We start from the raw sequence: 18,389 nt of genomic DNA, 5'->3' as shown, positions 1-18,389 counted from the left end.
TTAAAACTTAAAAGGGTGGCACAGCATCTCCGTGAACAAATATTTCATGAACCCACTAAGGTCTCGTTGAAATAATTCAGCTTTTCTTTCTTTTCTTTTTCTTTCAAATGAAGAAATAAGATACTACAACAGGCATTCTGCTTATATTTATACTTAATATTATTTTGCACTTTTTTTAACGATCTCCAAAAAGAAAGGGTTCTTCCCAAGTGTCTTGGCAGTGAAAAAACGGAACAGATATTAGACAACTACAGTAGTTAAAACAGACTTATACCATGGTCTGGGTGAATACTCGATTCTGATTGGCTGCAGGGTGTCCATTAAAAAGTGATAGAGGACACCTAGTAAATAAACCGTCAGGCGTAACCAGGGAAACCAAGTTATTGTTTGTAAAAACTTTAGATTTCGATTGTAAAACTAATTAAAATATAAACTAATGTTTTAAAAATGTGTTATTTGGCAAGTGACCATGGTATAAGCAGGTTAATGCCCTTCGAGGTGTCCATTGTCAGGTATTAACTTAATGGACTTCGGCGGAGGCAACCGTGCGTTGTCCAATACCTGACAATGGACACCTCGCGGGCATTAACCCTTACATATTGTATATACATAGCACAAATTAAGGTACTATTGGTATGAAGACAAGTGGACCTGTTTGTGGATGAAAAATGTTCATTCTTAAAGTATGCATTGGGGAACGCATGAGCTGTCACATAAAATCCATGGATAAAAAGCATCAGGCAAATGCATAAATGTTAAAAGTTATAAAATGGTGCAGTTTGCAGATATGGACAAATTAATAACCCAATAACATTCCATAAGACCAAATATTGATGTAAAGCCTTTTACCAGCACCATGTGGCAAACACTGCACTTAAGACTTACAATAAACTGCATGAAGTGTATGTTGTATGTTTTACTCAGACTTCTATTTTAAGTGCATTTCTGCACACATACGCACACACTTTAGTCAAAATAATATTCTGTTTGAATCCACAGCATGCCATAAATGCTGCTGATAAAACTTATTGAACCAGAATATTCCTTTAAAACTTTAGCCCCACAGACAAGGCTTAAGCCCTAGACTAAAACTCAAGTTTGAGCTGTTTTAACTAAAATAAATTTGCACTGGAATATCTTAAAATATGTCAGTGCCATTGTTTTGTCTCAAGATGCACACCAGTCATTTTTTTCTATGGCACGTTTATAAAAGTATTCCTGTGGTGCAAATCCAGCTTTTAATGTTGTTTATATGTCTATGTGGTGTTTTTAAAATGCTTTAAGACAAACCATGTGCAAATTAATAAGTCAATAACTACCAAAGACAGTCTCAAAAACACGGTTTGAAATCGCTGGTGTTTCCGACGTCACAAACTACGTCAACATGTGATCGTCTGAGCTGGTGTGAGTGAGTGGAGGCGGGGCTAATTTGCATATTCATAGAACTGTGTACATACTAAATGAGGCACGGGTGTAGAGTTACAAGCTATTTTAAGGCATGAAGATTTTTTTTCCCAATGGAAAAAAACGTTTAAATAGGCCTATGTCATTTTGCTGATCAAAGATGTTTGAATCCTAATTGAACTAATTAAACTTTCTAACCTAAAAATCGTACATTTCCTAACCCTAACCTAATCCTGGCTTAATCTAAGACCTGTCTGTGAAACGACAAGAGACGTCCATGCAGAAGCTATTTTCAGCCAAAGGCCAGGATAGCATGACTTGAGTCAATATTAAACAAGGGTTGAACAGATACTGACAGATAAGATCTTCATTATACATCATTAGCAGCTGCCTGTCATATAGGTGGGTCTGCTAAAGGGACAGATGTTTGATAAATGTGATTTGTGTGATAAGTTAATCATGTATAAAACATTCCTTCATCTTGTATTCAGGTCATGAAAGGCCTAAAATGTTGAGCCTCACGCTCTTTACCACCAGGTGAAAACCAATTTGTAGAAGAAGTTGTAGCTCTTAAAGAGAAATCCTTTGTCTATGCTGTGTGGTTGTATCTTTACTTTATATCCTTTGGCCTCTATGTCCGTTTTGACGCAATCTAACAGGTCATCCACTGATGCTGGAGCTTTCCACGGACCAAAGCTCACCACAGACTCTTTTGGGGTGCCGAGACTGTCAATGGCATCATTGTATCTGGCTAAATCCTCTTCTGTCCTCACAACACACACGATTATGTTGGAGTAGCGTGAGGCGATGGCCTCCGCTCTGGCCACCCGGACAATCACCTCCAGGTTTTCACGGTAATTCGGCACACGGGCCAAAAACTGCTGTCTTCCGACCGTCTCTCCAAAGAACTGAGGCGTCTCCTCAATGGCTTTGACCAGAGGTTTGATGTCATAGTAAAGCGCCTCCTTGTGCACTTCCTGCAGGTGATCAGTAGGAACTTTCTCTGTTCTGAGGTACTCAAGGATGTATGCAAAATGAGTCCCATCACGGTCTACGAAGTAACGACCCTCGGGGTCCATCCGTTTGGTGGATCCGTTGAACAGGTCTGCCAGTGTGGAGTTTGGGAATTTCCGGATGGTCCCCAGGGATGTGCTGAAGACATGACCTCCGATATTCAGCTGCACAACTTGGGATTTCTGTGGACAGAGAAAACAAGCAAATAAGAAGGTCATGTTGCTTTGATATGAGCTCAACAGGTTATAAAGTAGTTTGTTTTAAACTTTTGATAGCCTGAAAGATGTTTACAGTCTTTAACTGTCTAACCTCTCTATGGTGAAATGACATAAGGCATAATTAAACACTAACATTAAGCAAGTTTTGAGGAATCAAGCAAAGCATCAAAATAAGACTTCACTACTTCAATAAATCTCCCTGAATAATTGGTAATTAGAAAAAAGGGGGAAACCTCACAGTATTAATTTTAATCAGATTTGTAAAATGTGCATAAATATAGCAAAAACACTAAAATTATAGCAGATTTTCATATTGACATAACATGGTATTTACATGGTAAAGGTATTTTTAGAGAATTGCTAAAAACATGGTAGTGTCGTGATAGTACGTCATAAATATATAAAATAACGCCATTTACGCCAGCATTTTAGTACTGTCAAAAAAAAAAAAAATAGAAAAGTGAACTAGTTGAAGGATGCAGCAGATTTACTGGCCATAAATGTTACATGCTCATTGCTCAGTATTTGGAATTTAAAAAACGTTTAAGTTTTTTGGTAGACTAAGTAAACTTTGTAATCAAAATAAAATGCAAAATTCATGTCGAAAAGACAGACGTTGTTTAATCTTTTACCTGCTTCCGCCTTAAGCATACAATACTGTTGGGAAATAACTACTTTCTTGTTACTAAGTATCGTGTATTAAGTACGCACAACTCGAATGTATTTGCTTTACAGGCAGTGCTGTGAAAATATACCGTGAACTTCAATAGCACTTAGACAGAGACAACGTTATAACGTGTCAAAATTAAATGAATTTTACAAAATTACACATCAGACGATCGAAAGCACAGCTGAAACACAGAACAGCTGTTACATGAAATATAACGCTGAAAATGTTACAAAGTGACATTCATATTCACGTAAATGTTTAACGTCTTACCGACTGTACAGGTGCTGAGGACTGTTTTCCAGGAGATTTGTAGTCCGGTAAACTCATTGTCTTCAGTTAAAGCTGGAGTTCTTCAAGCAGTCAGCAACAGGTCAAGCTGCGAGAATCAGGTGTGTGTGGTGTGTGTAACTTTATAAGATCCACCCATGACACACACAGGTACAGCAGACCTGCACTGCCAGATCAACCGCTGCCTTCTTGAATAGATAAGCGACTACTTTTCTCTCTTAAAAAAAAATTCTCAAATAGTTTAGTCCACTAACAAAAGTACCATGTTTAATGCTTTTGTAGTACTTTAGAAAACCAAATAACACGGTGTCAGCTGACACCTTCACAGCACATCTATTCAGGTTAGAAAATTCAAAATCCCCAAATGTTTTGTGCCATAAAGGTTCAGGAACTAACAGTAAATGAAAACCAGTGGCCTTTCATCTAAAAATAAAGCTGTAATTAAATAAAACTATAAGTGTATAGAGATTACCACACAAGCATACCAGTAGGGTAAAAACATTCTGCATGCCTTCATACGCAACACTTAAATTTATATAAAATCAGTAAATGCAGCAAAGAAAAATTCAAATCACTAACATGCATGATACACCTTTTATGGATAACATGCCTTATGAGTGTGTATTTACATTATGGGACACCATCGGCCAGTAAAGCTACTAGTAAAAAAGCTAAAGTATAGCTACTAAAACCTAGAAGTACTGGGAGCATTCGTAACAGCTTTGAAACAACACTCATTTAAATCAAATGAAAACAGACAACATTTCCCCATTTCTTCTTTCATTTTATTATACAGAAAAGTGTAGGCCTTCCATCAATGATCAGTCAACCTGGAAGAGACAGAAACATCTGTTAGAAAAATAATAAAAAAAGCATTTCAAAGACAAATAGTCAAACGAGGAAAATCCCTTCTCAGACAAATGCCTCAAAATCTTCAATCTAAGAGGACACACGATCTCTGAGGACCTGAAGTCAGACGCACAGAACGTGAGCTTGACCCAGAATCCTCAGAGGGCGGCCTCAATCCGACTCGTCATCGAATCATCACTGAAGGGTACTTGACACTAATACTGGGGTTTACCCCTTACCTCTTTATGCAGTCGGCACTGGGGTTCCTGGTGGCATGACTGGGGCCTCGGCCTTGGCCCCGGCCCCCTTCTGTTCGGACACTGGGGTGGTGGGGAGGACCTCATCTTTGGGCTCCACGATGCTGACGTGGTCAGGCAGGGGCTTCTTGGGGCCGATCTTACCACTGGGATCCCAAGGAAGCATGATTTTCACCTTGATTCCAAGCACACCTATATGAACATACAGATTTAGAAAGATATATAAAACTTTGACCTGAAGAACAAGTATAATTCCAACCCATTTGATCTTTACCATAAGCTTCAAAGCATTCAGAACCTTCTCAGACTAACGCCTCTAAATCGTCACACTGCTCTGAAAACGTACAAAACAATGCAATTCTGGTTCATTACATCACCGAAGGGAAGATAATTCGGTTCAGAGATTCCTTTTGGAACATTGATTAGTTACTCAATATGAGACATTAGTGGTGCCATGCTAAACCAAACGGTTTTAAATGGCAAAAGCTTCGCACATTAATGTCCAAGTACTTAACAGAGATGTGCATCAGCTCAGACTTGCTGATTTGAATCACAAGCTGAAATGGGTGTTACAACTAAATCACCTGATCACAATAGTGATTAAATCAGATGCCACGGACCCCAAATGTTCATCCTTGTGAGGTTCTGCCACCCTCAAATGTAAATGTTTCTTGTATCAAGACCCAATTGACAATAAGAAATATTAGCAAATATTTAGAATCAATTAAGTTAATTTAAAATATTTATACATATTTTTAAATTGCACTGACCTAAAGATTTGACAAGGTAAAACTCGGTACTCATGAATCTGTTTGAAATATTCTATGGATAAAATTTAGTTTCCATTTGGTTACATTGCATTTTTTTCCCCTCAGTACTTAGCGCAGAACTTAAGAACTTAGCGCAGCAGGCCCTGAGGACAACAAATGTGATATAGAAAGATAAACTGGAGTAAAAATAATCTGGAATACAATTAAAACACACTGCCTGCTTTCCATCCATCCACCCTTCTCAGACAAATGCCTCATATGTCTTCAAGCGATTGGACTCGCTGCTTTGAGGACCTGAAGTCAGACGCACAGAACGTGAAACCTGACCCAGAATCCTCAAACAGAACGGGCCCTTTTCCGACTCGTCATCGTATCATCACTGAAGGGAATCTCAGTCGGCAAGTGTGCATGGTGTGTTAAGGAAGTGAACTTCCCATTAAAATGACTAGCTTAAGATTTGGCAAAAACAAAACTTCAAGAGAGCCATCAGTTCAATTCATCTTCCTCACCCTGTCTGAGCAGGACGTGGCGAACAGCAGTGTCAACGTAGTAGTTAACGGGGTCTCCACTGTGGATCATCAAGCCATCCACAAACTTCATGGATTTGGCTCTCTGACCTCTCAGTTTACCAGAGACGACCACCTCACAACCCTTGGCCCCGCTCTCCATGATGAAGCGCAGCACACCGTAACAGGCCCTGAGGACAACAAAAATATGGAAATATAAAACAAGATATGAAAGGAAAAATAATCGGGACTCGAATTAAAACAAGCTGCCTGCTTTCTATCCATCCTTCTCAGACAAATGCCTCATATGTCTTCAAGCGATTGGACTCGCTGCTTTGAGGACCTGAAGTCAGACGCACAGAACGTGAACCTGACCCAGAATCCTCAAAGACAGAACGGGCCCTTTTCCGACTCGTCATCGTATCCTCACTGAAGGGAATCTCAGTTGGTAAAGTTGCATGGCGTGCTAGGAAGTAAACGCTTACCTACGGACAGCCAGTCCTCCGAGCAGCTTGTAGCGCAGAGACTCTGCCTGAGCGATGGCGCAGAGACCTCGGGTGGCGACCTTCTCAGCGTACAGCTACAATGAGACAAGACCCAATACGTCAGAACTAACCAATGAAACAGGTCTGTTACAACTATGTAATCACCTGATCGCAATAGTGATTAAATCAGATGCCATGGACCCAAAATATGATCATCCTTGCGAGGTCCTGCCACAATCAAATGTAAATGTTTCTTGTATTAAGGTCCAATTTACAATGAGAAATTAGTAAAGTCTAAAATATTTAGTTTCAATGATGTTACATTACACTTTCTACTCATAGCGTTGTACTGATAGAATACTGTATCTACTCAATCTAATTTTTTGGGGGGGTTTCTCATATTTTTAAATAATTCCACTGATCCCTAGAAAAAAAATGCACCACAATTCACTAAAGATTTGAGAAGTTAAAACTTAGTACTTATGAATCTGTTTGAAATATTTAGTCAATTACAATGTACTGTTATAGTACTGCATTCACTCATTTTAATAACCTAGCGCAGCACACCGTAGCAGGCCCGAGGACAACAAACGTGATATAGAAATATAAACAGGATATGGAAAGAAAAAATAATCCGGAGTACAATTAAAACACACTGCCAGCTTTCCATCCATCCACCCTTCTCAGACAAATGCCTCATATGTCTTCAAGCGATTGGACTCGCCGCTTTGAGGACCTGAAGTCAGACGCACAGAACGTGAAACCTGACCCAGAATCCTCAAACAGAACGGGCCCTTTTCCGACTCGTCATCGTATCATCACTGAAGGGAATCTCAGTCTCACTCAGACAATGTAACAAAACCCAATACATCAGAACTACCCATCCCAAACTAGTTTTGGACCCCATTTATAACTTCACTAATCTTACCTCCACACTGCCCTCGGGGAACCCAAATCGTTTCTGAACGACAGCAGTCAGTTCACGAATGCGGCGGCCTTTCTCTCCCAGGACATTCTGGGTCCTAAAAATGACAAACGGATTAAGTTATTTCACTCTATGCTGGAGTTAAAACAACATCAATGCTTTTAAACACGTGTGGTCATGGAACTAAAGAAGTAGATATAGCCCACACCTGGTGGCTAGGATGATGATTTCTGTTCTTGTTGGCGTGACACGGACCTCCACACCGGAGTACCCATCCTCGGCGAGCTCTCGGGTCAGGAACTCATTCAGTTCAGCTTTGAAGATGCCATCTGACACGAACTGATTGATAAACATACAAATGATTAACATTACTAAATTGCAGACAAGTGACAGTCTTATATAATCATAAACAATTACATCTTACTTGCATTGTTTTGTATTAAACCCCATGACAAATGTTACACAAAGGTAAAAGACAAACTATATGCTGTTCGACACTAGAAATATTTGTGTTGCATGTACAACTGCTGATATATTTATCTCTACATATAGTCCATACCTGAATGAAGTGTCAAGTTCTTGCAGTCATACTAACAAAAGTTTCCGGATACATATAAAGTGTTTAAAGATCACTTCTGTATTATAATATACATGTTTGAACCGCACAAATTTTGAAAGTAGACTGAACGCAGCGCTGCGTTTATCTGCCATGTTTCACATCAGATTCAGTGCCGACATCATCCAGCTCAATCCACATATACAGCCTTTTAAAATCCTCATCTGAACCTCTTTAATTATAATTAAGTACCATAGTAATAATGTACAACTCTTATTTCGCACCCATGTGCTTTAATTACATATATTTGCGGTGAAATTCGTACCAACCTTTCTCTTCTTCGAGATTTGCACCGCCATCTTGTCAGAGGCCGCAGACAGGAAAAGGAATTGGCATTGGAGCGGAAGTGCACTTATGGCAAAGGATTACTTCCGTATGAATGGATGTGGTGATGGGAATTGTAGTCCTTACGTTACACGCGGTAATCTCTATGGTCGTGACCGCATTTTGTTTTTAAATTGTACAAAATTTAGACCTGCGACATGTAATTGCCGCTCTTCTATTATTTTCCGGATCAAACACTTGTAATGATTTATTTAATAAAAAGTTGAATAGGCTAATGCATGTGTGAGGGGAGAGAGAGAGAGAGAGAGAGAGAGAGAGAGAGAGAGAGAGAGAGAGAGAGAGAGAGAGAGACAGACCACTATTACCCCAAAATTAATAAAGTATTGTTTAATAATGTAAAAGTGTTTAAATAAAGTTATTTTTGATACGTTTTTCATTCTTTTCACTCTGCACTACAATAAAACACATCAAAATAACAAATAAATGTAACTTTTTCTTATTATTTTTATTGTCTTTTGCAAGTTGAACCACAATGTCACATTATTATTAACATTAATAAAATGAAACGATTTTTATATAGCTATTTTCCAGCTTTAATACAAAACTCATTCTAATACAAAGTGATCAAAATCATGCATGGCTATGCAGCAATCAGCTATACAAAACATGTATCATAGATAAGTCAAAAGAAAATATAATACAGAAAATGGTATATTATCCTCTGTAAGCCTTAAATCATTTACATTTTCACACCTGATTTCTTCTTGAATCCTGACTTATGTGAGATGAACTAACATATTTTGTATGATAAACATGTATATCACATATCACAAACACAGTCTTGGCATTCTGGAAAATTGTGAATATATATATTTTTTTCATTTTCATGTCAAAACAATACGACAATGTAAAACTACATTTTTACATATATACATTCCTTTTGGACCTCAGTGCCAAAAGCAGAATTGTTCACACTGGAACTATTTAAAACAATTGCAGTGGCAATTCAACCCACGTAAGGTTAGGACTGACCAAAGGCGACCAAATCAATTGCTCATCCAATGGACACAAAAGTGTTGGGCTTTGACCATCCTCCTTCCAGCTTTTACCCATCTTGGTGTCAATAACAGCATAAACCCCAACAGAACCGTCCTCATACCCTACATACACAAACAAATCCTCTGACACAGTGAAAGTAGAGGGGTTCTTGCACAAAAAGAACCTACCTACGGTCTCCCCATCAGTCAGACGTATGACTACCAGCATCGGTTTTTCATGGAGATCACAGGATTTATTGTGGCACACCAGAGAGGAGAAACATGTATAGACCAAATATTGACCAGAAACACCTACAGTCACATGTGGTTGCTGAACTGGTCCTTCGGTTCTCAAAGAGCAGAGTTTACTGTTGGAGAAGTCTAAGATGTTAATAGTGGATTCAGATATAGAAAGTATGGCATACCCCCCATCTGATGATAGGCTAAAAATCTCAGGTTGACACAAGGAAGAGTCTGGCAACTTGAATTGATGACAAATAGTATCCTCTGTTAACCTCCAGGAGTACACAGTGCCTGAGGCTGAAGCAACAATCACATAATCTGGATTGCCATGCAGAGAATGGAAAGCAACAACATCTGACCCGTTGGAGCACGAGAAGCATTTGCTAACATTACCAGACCAGAGGCTGACAGCCAAGAGATTCCCACTGTTAAGACCTAAAAGGAAGGTGCTTTCTGCTGAAATTGCAGCATTTCTGAGAAGATGATGAATGCTGCAAATCATGTGTCCACTCTGCAACTTCCACACCCTTGATGGACTTGTCTCTGACAGGGCAACTCCACAGTTGCCCTTGGGAGTTATTAAGACCTTGTATGCTTGACTACCAGAGATTCTGTGAATATTTTCCCCACTGTTGGTGTCCCAGACATATATGTCTCCTGTTGCAATACTCACAAGGTAGTTGCCATCTCCAGAGACGGACATAGACTCCACATAACCTTGGTGAAGGAAGCGGGCTTCTACTTTGCCACTTGATATTGCCCACTTCCACACAAGTTCTGAGCCATCTGCTGAGTAACAGCTTCCACCATTAGATCCGACAGCCACCATCTTCACCCTCTTTCCAGATTTTGGGCCCAATGCTGAAGCTGTAATGAGATCCATGTCCCAAATAAGAACACTTACACTTGTTATTGCTGCCAAGTAAGTGGCTCCACATTTCAGAAGTTTACTAGCTTGACAGTTAGCAGTGTCCAGACTCAACACACACTGTCCGGAGGAGCAATTCCAGACTAGAAGAAATGGGCAATTGCACAGTAAAGCAAGGATGAATCGTGAATTTTGATCCATTATGGCTTGCTTAAATGTTTTTCCTCTCGGGGGATTGAAGTGATCAAGTACATTAATTTGATGTATGTCAATAAGTTGTATTTGATGCTTTTTGCATATTAGGAGAATGTTGTCTCCGTTCTGGTCTGTGTTTAAAACCTTATCCTTGGTTGTGCAATGGTTCTCACCAATCAGAACTGGTTCTGTTATAATCTCAAGATTCCAAGCAAATACATTTCCTGCTTGATCTACACATGTAATCATCCCATCACCCTCAGAGTGAATAATCTCAATTAATGGTATATCTTTTGGACAAGTGAAGGTGGCTAAAAGCTCGCCATTGGGCCAATCAAATATTGTCACAGAACTTTCATTCTGTCCACAGTAAATGATATCTGCGTCCTCAGAACATGACACACAGGTTATCTCATAAGCGCAGTGCAGTTGGGTATGTTCCTCCCTATCAACAAATACACTAACAATGTTTTGTCCTCTCCACCACACAAATATTTTGTCAGCGGACACCAAGACACCCTCAAGAATGGCATTTTCCCTGTTTTCTCTGTGTTGGGTTTGAATTTCTTGAGGCTGTGCATTAACACCTGCATCCAACAAGACAAGTTTACCGCAATGGGTGCTGAGAAGGAATATGTTTTCAGAACTACTGACACTTGTGAACTGCAGATTCGAGGATTTGGTAAGTTTGAAGCCTTCAAATATACCTCCATTACAAACCCAAGCAGCGCCATTTTCCAGTATAACCACCACAGTACCACCTTGAGATCCAGCTGACTGCATGATCTGGGAAGCTGTTGACTCTTGTAGTGTACAGTGTGTATAAGGGACTGAAGGAATTGGAGGCAACACAGCATACACTTCATTTTGTGGGATCATACCTTTAGACCTTGCTGAATTAACACATTCCTCCAATGTAGGAAAAACACTCAGAAAAGGAAGGAGTTTGGCTTGCAGTACAGTTGGGAGATAGGCTGGTTTGTTCCTCAGTAGACATGCTGAAGATCTCAAGATGACGTGGAGGAGCTGAAGTTCCCTGGGAAAAACCAACTGAGATGTCCTCTCAAGCCACAGAAACAGTTCATCAGCCAGTGCTGCTTTCAGCATTGCCTGGAGGTATTGTTGAGAAATCATTTGGTTACCAAGTTCGTCAATTCTTCCACTTTTCAACAAATGGAAAGAGAGTACGTAGAGTTTTCTCAAATTGGGATATGTTCTTGTTGATGGACTCACAGCAGTAGAGATATAGAAAGGAGGAGAAAAGATCCAAGGTTGACTTGGTACTTGTCTGTCAATGTAAATATTTTGTGGGACATCTGAAGAGGTTGGGATTTCCATGCCTTTGTTGATCAAAGGCTTTGCTGTGCCATTTGCCCAAAAGCCACTGAAATAATCGGACAGCACATGATTTGTCTTCTGACATGTTTCTTCTAAACACAGGTACCTCTTACATATGACCAAGGGGAAGTGTCTGCTGACCCAGAAAAGAGTTTGGGTACCTAAAATGTTCCTCAGGACCAGAAACCCCTTCAGGTCTGAAAGAAGACTTTCCACAACAACTTCAGGGACCCTCAAAATAAGTGGTACGTCATCGCCTTGTGGAAGAAAACATGCTAGAACTTCATCATCACAAGAAAGAACATCCGTCAACTCAACTGCGGTTATGCCATACCTGGCAATGGTAAGATAGCTTAAAGCTTTGGAGACTAAAGCTTTCCCATGCTTCCTCTCCAGATGATCAAACATCAGAACAATGTTATTATGGACCTCTTGGACCAGAGTGTTCTCCGTAATCTCAAACTCTGAGTTCCAGTGGATTGCCTGTCTATGAATGAGCTCCATGTATAGCAGGACAGAGCATTTTTTAAAAGCCTGATTCACATACATCTGTTGGCCTGAGGTGATCTTTCTGTTGGACTCCTGAAGACGTGTTGTCAGCAGCTGGCTGCAGCTTTTACTCTCTACTGGTTGCAACTCATAGAACAGGGTTGAATCTGGGTAAAACATCTTCAGCAAGGATGCAGGCCTGTTTGCAGTAATGGAAATGAGAAGCTTTACATTTGAAGCTAGTGATTCGGGAAGGAATGTCAAGTCAAGTTGTACATCCGTCTTTGGCAGTTGGTCAAGACCATCTATGATGAGCACCAGAGGATTCTTGGATGGTGATCTTGAGGTCAGGAGCCTTTTAAAGTTTTCTTTTAGTTGAAAGATGTTGTTGACAGAGGTACTACTTGAATCAACCCTTTCACAAAAATCTTTGAGAAGCTGTCTCAGGGAGTTGTTGACATCTATGAAGTACACAATAATCTCAGGATCCAGGTCCTTCAACCATACGGATGCCTGCAAACACAAAAGGCCTCATGAGTGTCATATTTATACTACAGTAGTCAACATTTGAAGTGGATCAAAACTTTTCATTTTTTGATCCACTTCAAATGTTGACTACTGTATATTACTAAACATATACAATCTCAAATTATTGCTTATTTATCAAATTGAAAGGTTACAAAACATTTTCTGAGAGATACCTGACTTGCACAGTGAGCCAGAAGTACAGTTTTGCCTGAGCATGGTCCACCGTTGAGTATGAAAGGAAATATTGTATTTTTTCCCCTTAGGTAGGATTTAACATGTTCGACTTCTGCCCGTTCAATTCTGTAAAGAGAGGATAATATGTGGCACAGGCTTTTCTGGCCAGATTCATCAACTGTAACAGCCCTTTCCTTTGAGACAGCACGGTCAATGAGTCTCTTGAGATCAGTATGTAGCTGCTCACTCAGACCAACAGCAAAGTTGAGCCTCTTCTCGGGAGTGTAACCTTGAAAACGATTGCACTTTGTGCTGGTGCAGTACACCAGGGCTTTGTGGGAGGCAACCAAACTTGGCAGGAAGTGATCTCGGAGCTGGGACAGCCGGTGAAACTGGGTTTGTTGCTCTGGGGGCACTCCATTTGGTTTCAGTGGGATAGTTATTTTATGAACATAGCAAATACATCTTGGGATATCTTCAATGGAAAGGTTTTCGTAGGCATAGAGGATGTCATTTTCAAGAGCTGGTTTCAAAATAAACATAAATTAGACACTTTTGATTATGTAGTAATTATGCGCAATTAAACAGACACTGACTTACCTGACTGGAAATATTTCTGAGCTTTGTCATGTGTCATAGTCCCCTCCTGAACACATTGGTTCACAACATCATGAAGGATTCTCCTCACCTCTGGAAGTACCTTGCACCAGTTGTTCTCTTCACTTGAATTCTCTCGCTGATGACAAAAGATTAAGGAGTAAATTATCTGGTGCTGTGCACCAATAGTGCAAAAATATTACTTGCCTGGACACCAGGTTGATCAAAATTTCCTGTCGGATTGAGCATACAGAACGAAGGAGGAATGGCATTCTCATCTCTGTGGTAGCATCTCTCCAGTATGTCGGTCCTGAGGCCCATGCGTTGGCATACCTGAAGAACACACTGGAACTCTGAGGCTTCTATCTGCTCAGGTAAATTTGCATTTCCATATTGTTCACCCACAAACCCCTGAGACGAGAAACAAAAACTAAAATTAGATCATTTGGTACGTTTTCTTTCCTCCAGAGAGATGGTAGACATTATTTTCCCACGTCACAAATATCACTTCACTAAAATGTACATTTTCATACATTTATTAAACTCTGCATTAAATACAAAAAGAGATGCTCTATTGTTAAAGGTGCTCCAAGCGATGTTGGGTGAAATCACTTGTTGACGTTCAAAGTATTGTCAAACAAAACGGAGGCTAGCTCGACCCTCCCTCCTCCTCATCCCTTCCGTGCTTCCTGAAACAGTCATGAACCATATAGAAAAACCAAACTGGATTTACCGCACCTGTCCAGCAAAAACAGAGCCACCTGAATGTCGGATTGGAAGCCCTTCTGCCGGCGGAGTTCTCGCCACCTTTTGAACGCTTTTCCGATGTAAATAAGGAACTTTGCGCGTTCCTTCTTCTTTTCCCTCTTCTTTGTTATTTGTTAATCGGAACGTCGTCTCTTCGGCCGTGTGTCGGCAATATCAAAATTCTCAAGAATATACATTTTTAACGTTAGTCGTTGTCTAGGACATCTCTCCTCTAGCTAACTTCCCTCTTCATGCTTCTCTCTCCTCCACTCCCCATACCCCCCTTCATGTGCACGTGCACTAACCCCCCGACCCCCACCCACAAATCATTCTTGTCGGTTATTGGCTGGAATACTGTTTGTTATGTTTCGTGGTCCAGACTGGGCCAGTTTGTTTTTCTTGCCATTTTTGGAGCCTGGGCTGTCTACAGAGATCACGTTTTTTACAGTGTGTTCAGGGGACAGGCAGCTAGCGGATAGTGAGGAGATGTTTGCTGTATGTGACAAAAAAATGTTTTGGCCTAACAAACTTGTGACATTGCTTAGAGCACCTTTAAACGCCTACACAAAAATCATGATTTGTTATCACTTTTTTCTTTTGTCAAATCAACTTAATAACATAATATTTTGAGTTTCTGTTGATTAAACCAATCTCCTTCATTGTATTACCTCAATACAAATTTTTTATTTTTTTTTATTTCAATGAACTCAACATTTAAAGGCAACCAGGTAACTTACTTTATTTTTTACTTCTTTTTTTTTTTACAGTGAGAAACTAACCATGGTAACATCACTGTATATTAGGAACAGATGTCCCCAATATTAAATCATGCTGTAATGAACCAGAAGTATGTTACCACAAAGAAAGGGCCCAGAGAATTCTTCCTGCAGTCCTCCAGCATCTGCTGTCGTTCCTTTTCTGCAGGCCAGTTTTGGGGATCTTCTGCTTCATATGGGTCAATAACCTGCAGAGAGGTTGGATCCATAGACAGTTATTAATCTACGATCTACCAAATGATTGGAAAAAGACTTTGTGTTAGCAGCCTATTATATCCGAACTATTAGCCAAAACAACCACAGTGTTTACACAGTAAATTGTCTATTGACATGCTTTTAAAGAGCAGTATAGTGTTAACAAGAGAAGTTCAATACAATTCCAGCCAGTCTTTTGTCATTTGCATAATTAAAAATACATGATGTTTAGCTACTATTGAGACAGTAGGATTGCTGGTAAATGCTCAATGTTCCAATGAAAGAAATTAACATTATTTATTCATGTCACTGGATTTAAACACAATTGAGCTTGTGGTAAAAATCATTTGTTACTGTCAACTGGAAGGGAAGCAACACAACTATAATGTTCTTTAGAATTAGATTGTTTCCAAACTGGTCAATTGACAGAAGACAGAAAAGAGAATGACGAACGCTTGCTCACTCTGAACTCAACTCCATGTGTGCATCTGCAAAATTCTCTCAGTCTGGGGAAAACTCTCTGCCTTAGCAACCTCCTCTCAACCACAGATTCTGCAACACAATTTATGAACTATATTAGTAATATTATTATAGTTATACTTTGGTGTAGTTACAACTTGCTTTTATTCCTTTCAAGAACATTTGTAAAATAACTAAGTAAATGAATAACTACAGCGATTGAAACATTTATTCGTTCAAGTGTAGATTTATCTAAACATTTAAAATGTTACAAACTGTGATACATACCTTCGGGGTTGGAGCACAGATAAACTTGAACACAAGCCATCCAATTTTCTTCAGAGAGAGAGTTTCTTATTCATTCCATGTGGCAGCATAAAATTAACCCGCTGAAGCATTTTGTTCTTCTAGAAATATGTGACAAATCCACACTCATTAGCCTGTGGATGGAGGCGAGGAGGGTGACTGCATGTTTTGCCTGGTATCTCATTTCCCAGCAGGAAACATGTCTCTGTTATGTACATGGAACTCTAGGAGAACCGCCCACTCTTTTGAGAACTGACAGACAAGCGGCATGATTTGATAAACTAGTCTGATATCATCCAACAAAAACACACTCTAGATTTTAAACAACTTGTGAAAACATTCACACACCTATAGCAGAAAAAGCTTACTTTTTTTTAAATGCATTAACTAACATGAACTAACAATGAGAAATATTTTTACACCATTTATTAACCTTTTTTAAATGTTAGTCAATTAAAATTTTGACGTTTATGGTGCATTTACTAATGCTAACAGTATAACATTTGGCCTTGAAAATGTGGTAACACAATAAGGTTTCATTAGTTAACATTAGTTAAAATATTGTGAATAACAAACTAAGAATTATACTTCTACAGCATTTATTAATCTTATTAAATGTTAACTTCAACATTTACTAATACATTATTAAAATCCAAAGTTGTATTTGTTAACATTAGTTAAAATACTGTGAATAACATGAACAAACAATGAACAACTGGGTATTTATTAACTAACATTAACAAAGATGAATAAATACTGTAACAGATTGATCATTAGTTAATTAACTAATGTTTACAAATGAGACCTCATTGTAAAGTGTAATTGAAAATGTGTTGCTAAATTTTGAGATTTAAATGAACTAAGGTTAATAAATGCTGTAGAAGTATTGTTAATTCTTAAAGGAACACTCCGACTTTTTGGGACTTTAGCTTATTCACAGTATTTTCATTTCTGTGCGTTCTGTAAGTGTTATTTGACGCACCCACCGCTAGCCTAGCTTAGCACAAAGACTGGATGTAAATGGATAAGGTAGCATACTAATCCCAATAAGTGAAAAAATAATGCAAACATTTTCCTATTTACATCTTGTGATCTGTATAGTCACAGCGTGTACAAATAACAAGGCTATATGAGACAGAGACCATTTTTAATCGTATAAATACTGGGAACTATATTCTCACTAGGCGTAGGAACACAGCTACTTGGGCGGAGTGATTAGCGCAGCACACGAGACGCCCTGTTGATGGTTCCGTAAACAAAACAAACGTGACTAACTAGCTAGTAGCGAACGTGACTCGTGATCATGGCTGACTTTGAGGAATTGTCAGAGGAATTTTACTGGTTATCAAACCAAGATCCAGAACCATATAGTTTTGAGCCAGAATACACAGACGAGGAGTTACAAACTTTGGAAGCTGTAAGACAAGATACAGCGAACACCCATGATTGTAAACTATAAATTTACTATCTAGTAATTGCTGACTCTATTACTCCAACTCTGAGCGAACTCTCTGCTCCTCACCACAGGGCGTCTCGTGTGCTGCGCCCAAGTAGCCACTCCGCCCAAGTAGCTGTGCTCTTACGCCTAGTGAGAATATAGTTCCCAGTATTTATACGATTAAAAATGGTCTCTGTCTCATATAGCCTTGTTATTTGTACACGCTGTGACTATACAGATCACAACATGTAAATAGGAAAATGTTTGCATTATTTTGTCACTTATTGGGATTAGTATGCTACCTTATCCATTTACATCCAGTCTTTGTGCTAAGCTAGGCTAGCGGTGGGTGCGTCAAATAACACTTACAGAACGCACAGAAATGAAAAAGGTATGTATGGACTTATCTAACTCTGGGGGATACTGTGAATAAGCTAAAGTCCCAAAAAGTCGGAGTGTTCCTTTAACAAATGAAACCTTATTGTAAAGTGTTACTATAAACTCATATTCATAAAGAAAGGGTGAAAGGAGGTGATTAGCCTTGTTCAAATTTTCTTCATCCACTTACTAAATATAATATATGCGGTGTTATGTTTGTAATTTATTGTGTTTGCTTTTTTTGCTACCCCTTTTACTACAATGTGGGAAACGTCTGAATATTATAGATAACATGAAAAATCAGATTTGTGTGATTTCACTATTTTCTATGAAA

General features: G+C 39.1%; 3 protein-coding genes across 3 annotated transcripts; all 3 read right to left on the bottom strand.

Annotated features, from left to right (window-relative positions):
* Positions 1-1,931: 1,931 nt before the first annotated feature.
* Positions 1,932-3,633, bottom strand: kctd14 (potassium channel tetramerization domain containing 14; the record flags this gene model as incomplete). The annotated part of the gene is made up of 2 exons (XM_081371930.1): positions 1,932-2,600; positions 3,577-3,633. 2 exons carry the CDS (start codon positions 3,631-3,633, stop codon positions 1,932-1,934), a joined length of 726 nt encoding a protein of 241 aa, XP_081228056.1.
* A 724-nt stretch (positions 3,634-4,357) lies between these two features.
* On the bottom strand, positions 4,358-8,384 carry rps3 (ribosomal protein S3). Its single transcript, XM_081372603.1, has 7 exons — positions 8,272-8,384; positions 7,595-7,725; positions 7,390-7,483; positions 6,462-6,556; positions 5,980-6,167; positions 4,683-4,892; positions 4,358-4,424 (listed from the first exon to the last, which is right to left on the bottom strand). Exons 1-6 carry the CDS (start codon positions 8,299-8,301, stop codon positions 4,687-4,689), a joined length of 744 nt encoding a protein of 247 aa, XP_081228729.1. The 5' UTR covers positions 8,302-8,384; the 3' UTR covers positions 4,358-4,424; positions 4,683-4,686.
* A 420-nt stretch (positions 8,385-8,804) lies between these two features.
* On the bottom strand, positions 8,805-16,428 carry LOC308694309 (NACHT and WD repeat domain-containing protein 2). The gene is made up of 7 exons (XM_081371784.1): positions 16,222-16,428; positions 15,938-16,026; positions 15,360-15,467; positions 13,964-14,167; positions 13,760-13,895; positions 13,159-13,682; positions 8,805-12,970 (listed from the first exon to the last, which is right to left on the bottom strand). Exons 1-7 carry the CDS (start codon positions 16,259-16,261, stop codon positions 9,272-9,274), a joined length of 4,800 nt encoding a protein of 1,599 aa, XP_081227910.1. The 5' UTR covers positions 16,262-16,428; the 3' UTR covers positions 8,805-9,271.
* Between the last annotated feature and the right edge of the window lie 1,961 nt (positions 16,429-18,389).

This window comes from Scardinius erythrophthalmus (assembly GCF_964197995.2).
Source record: "Scardinius erythrophthalmus genome assembly, chromosome: 8".
Lineage (NCBI taxonomy): Eukaryota > Metazoa > Chordata > Actinopteri > Cypriniformes > Leuciscidae > Scardinius > Scardinius erythrophthalmus.
This window is presented reverse-complemented; position numbering and strand designations above follow the sequence as displayed.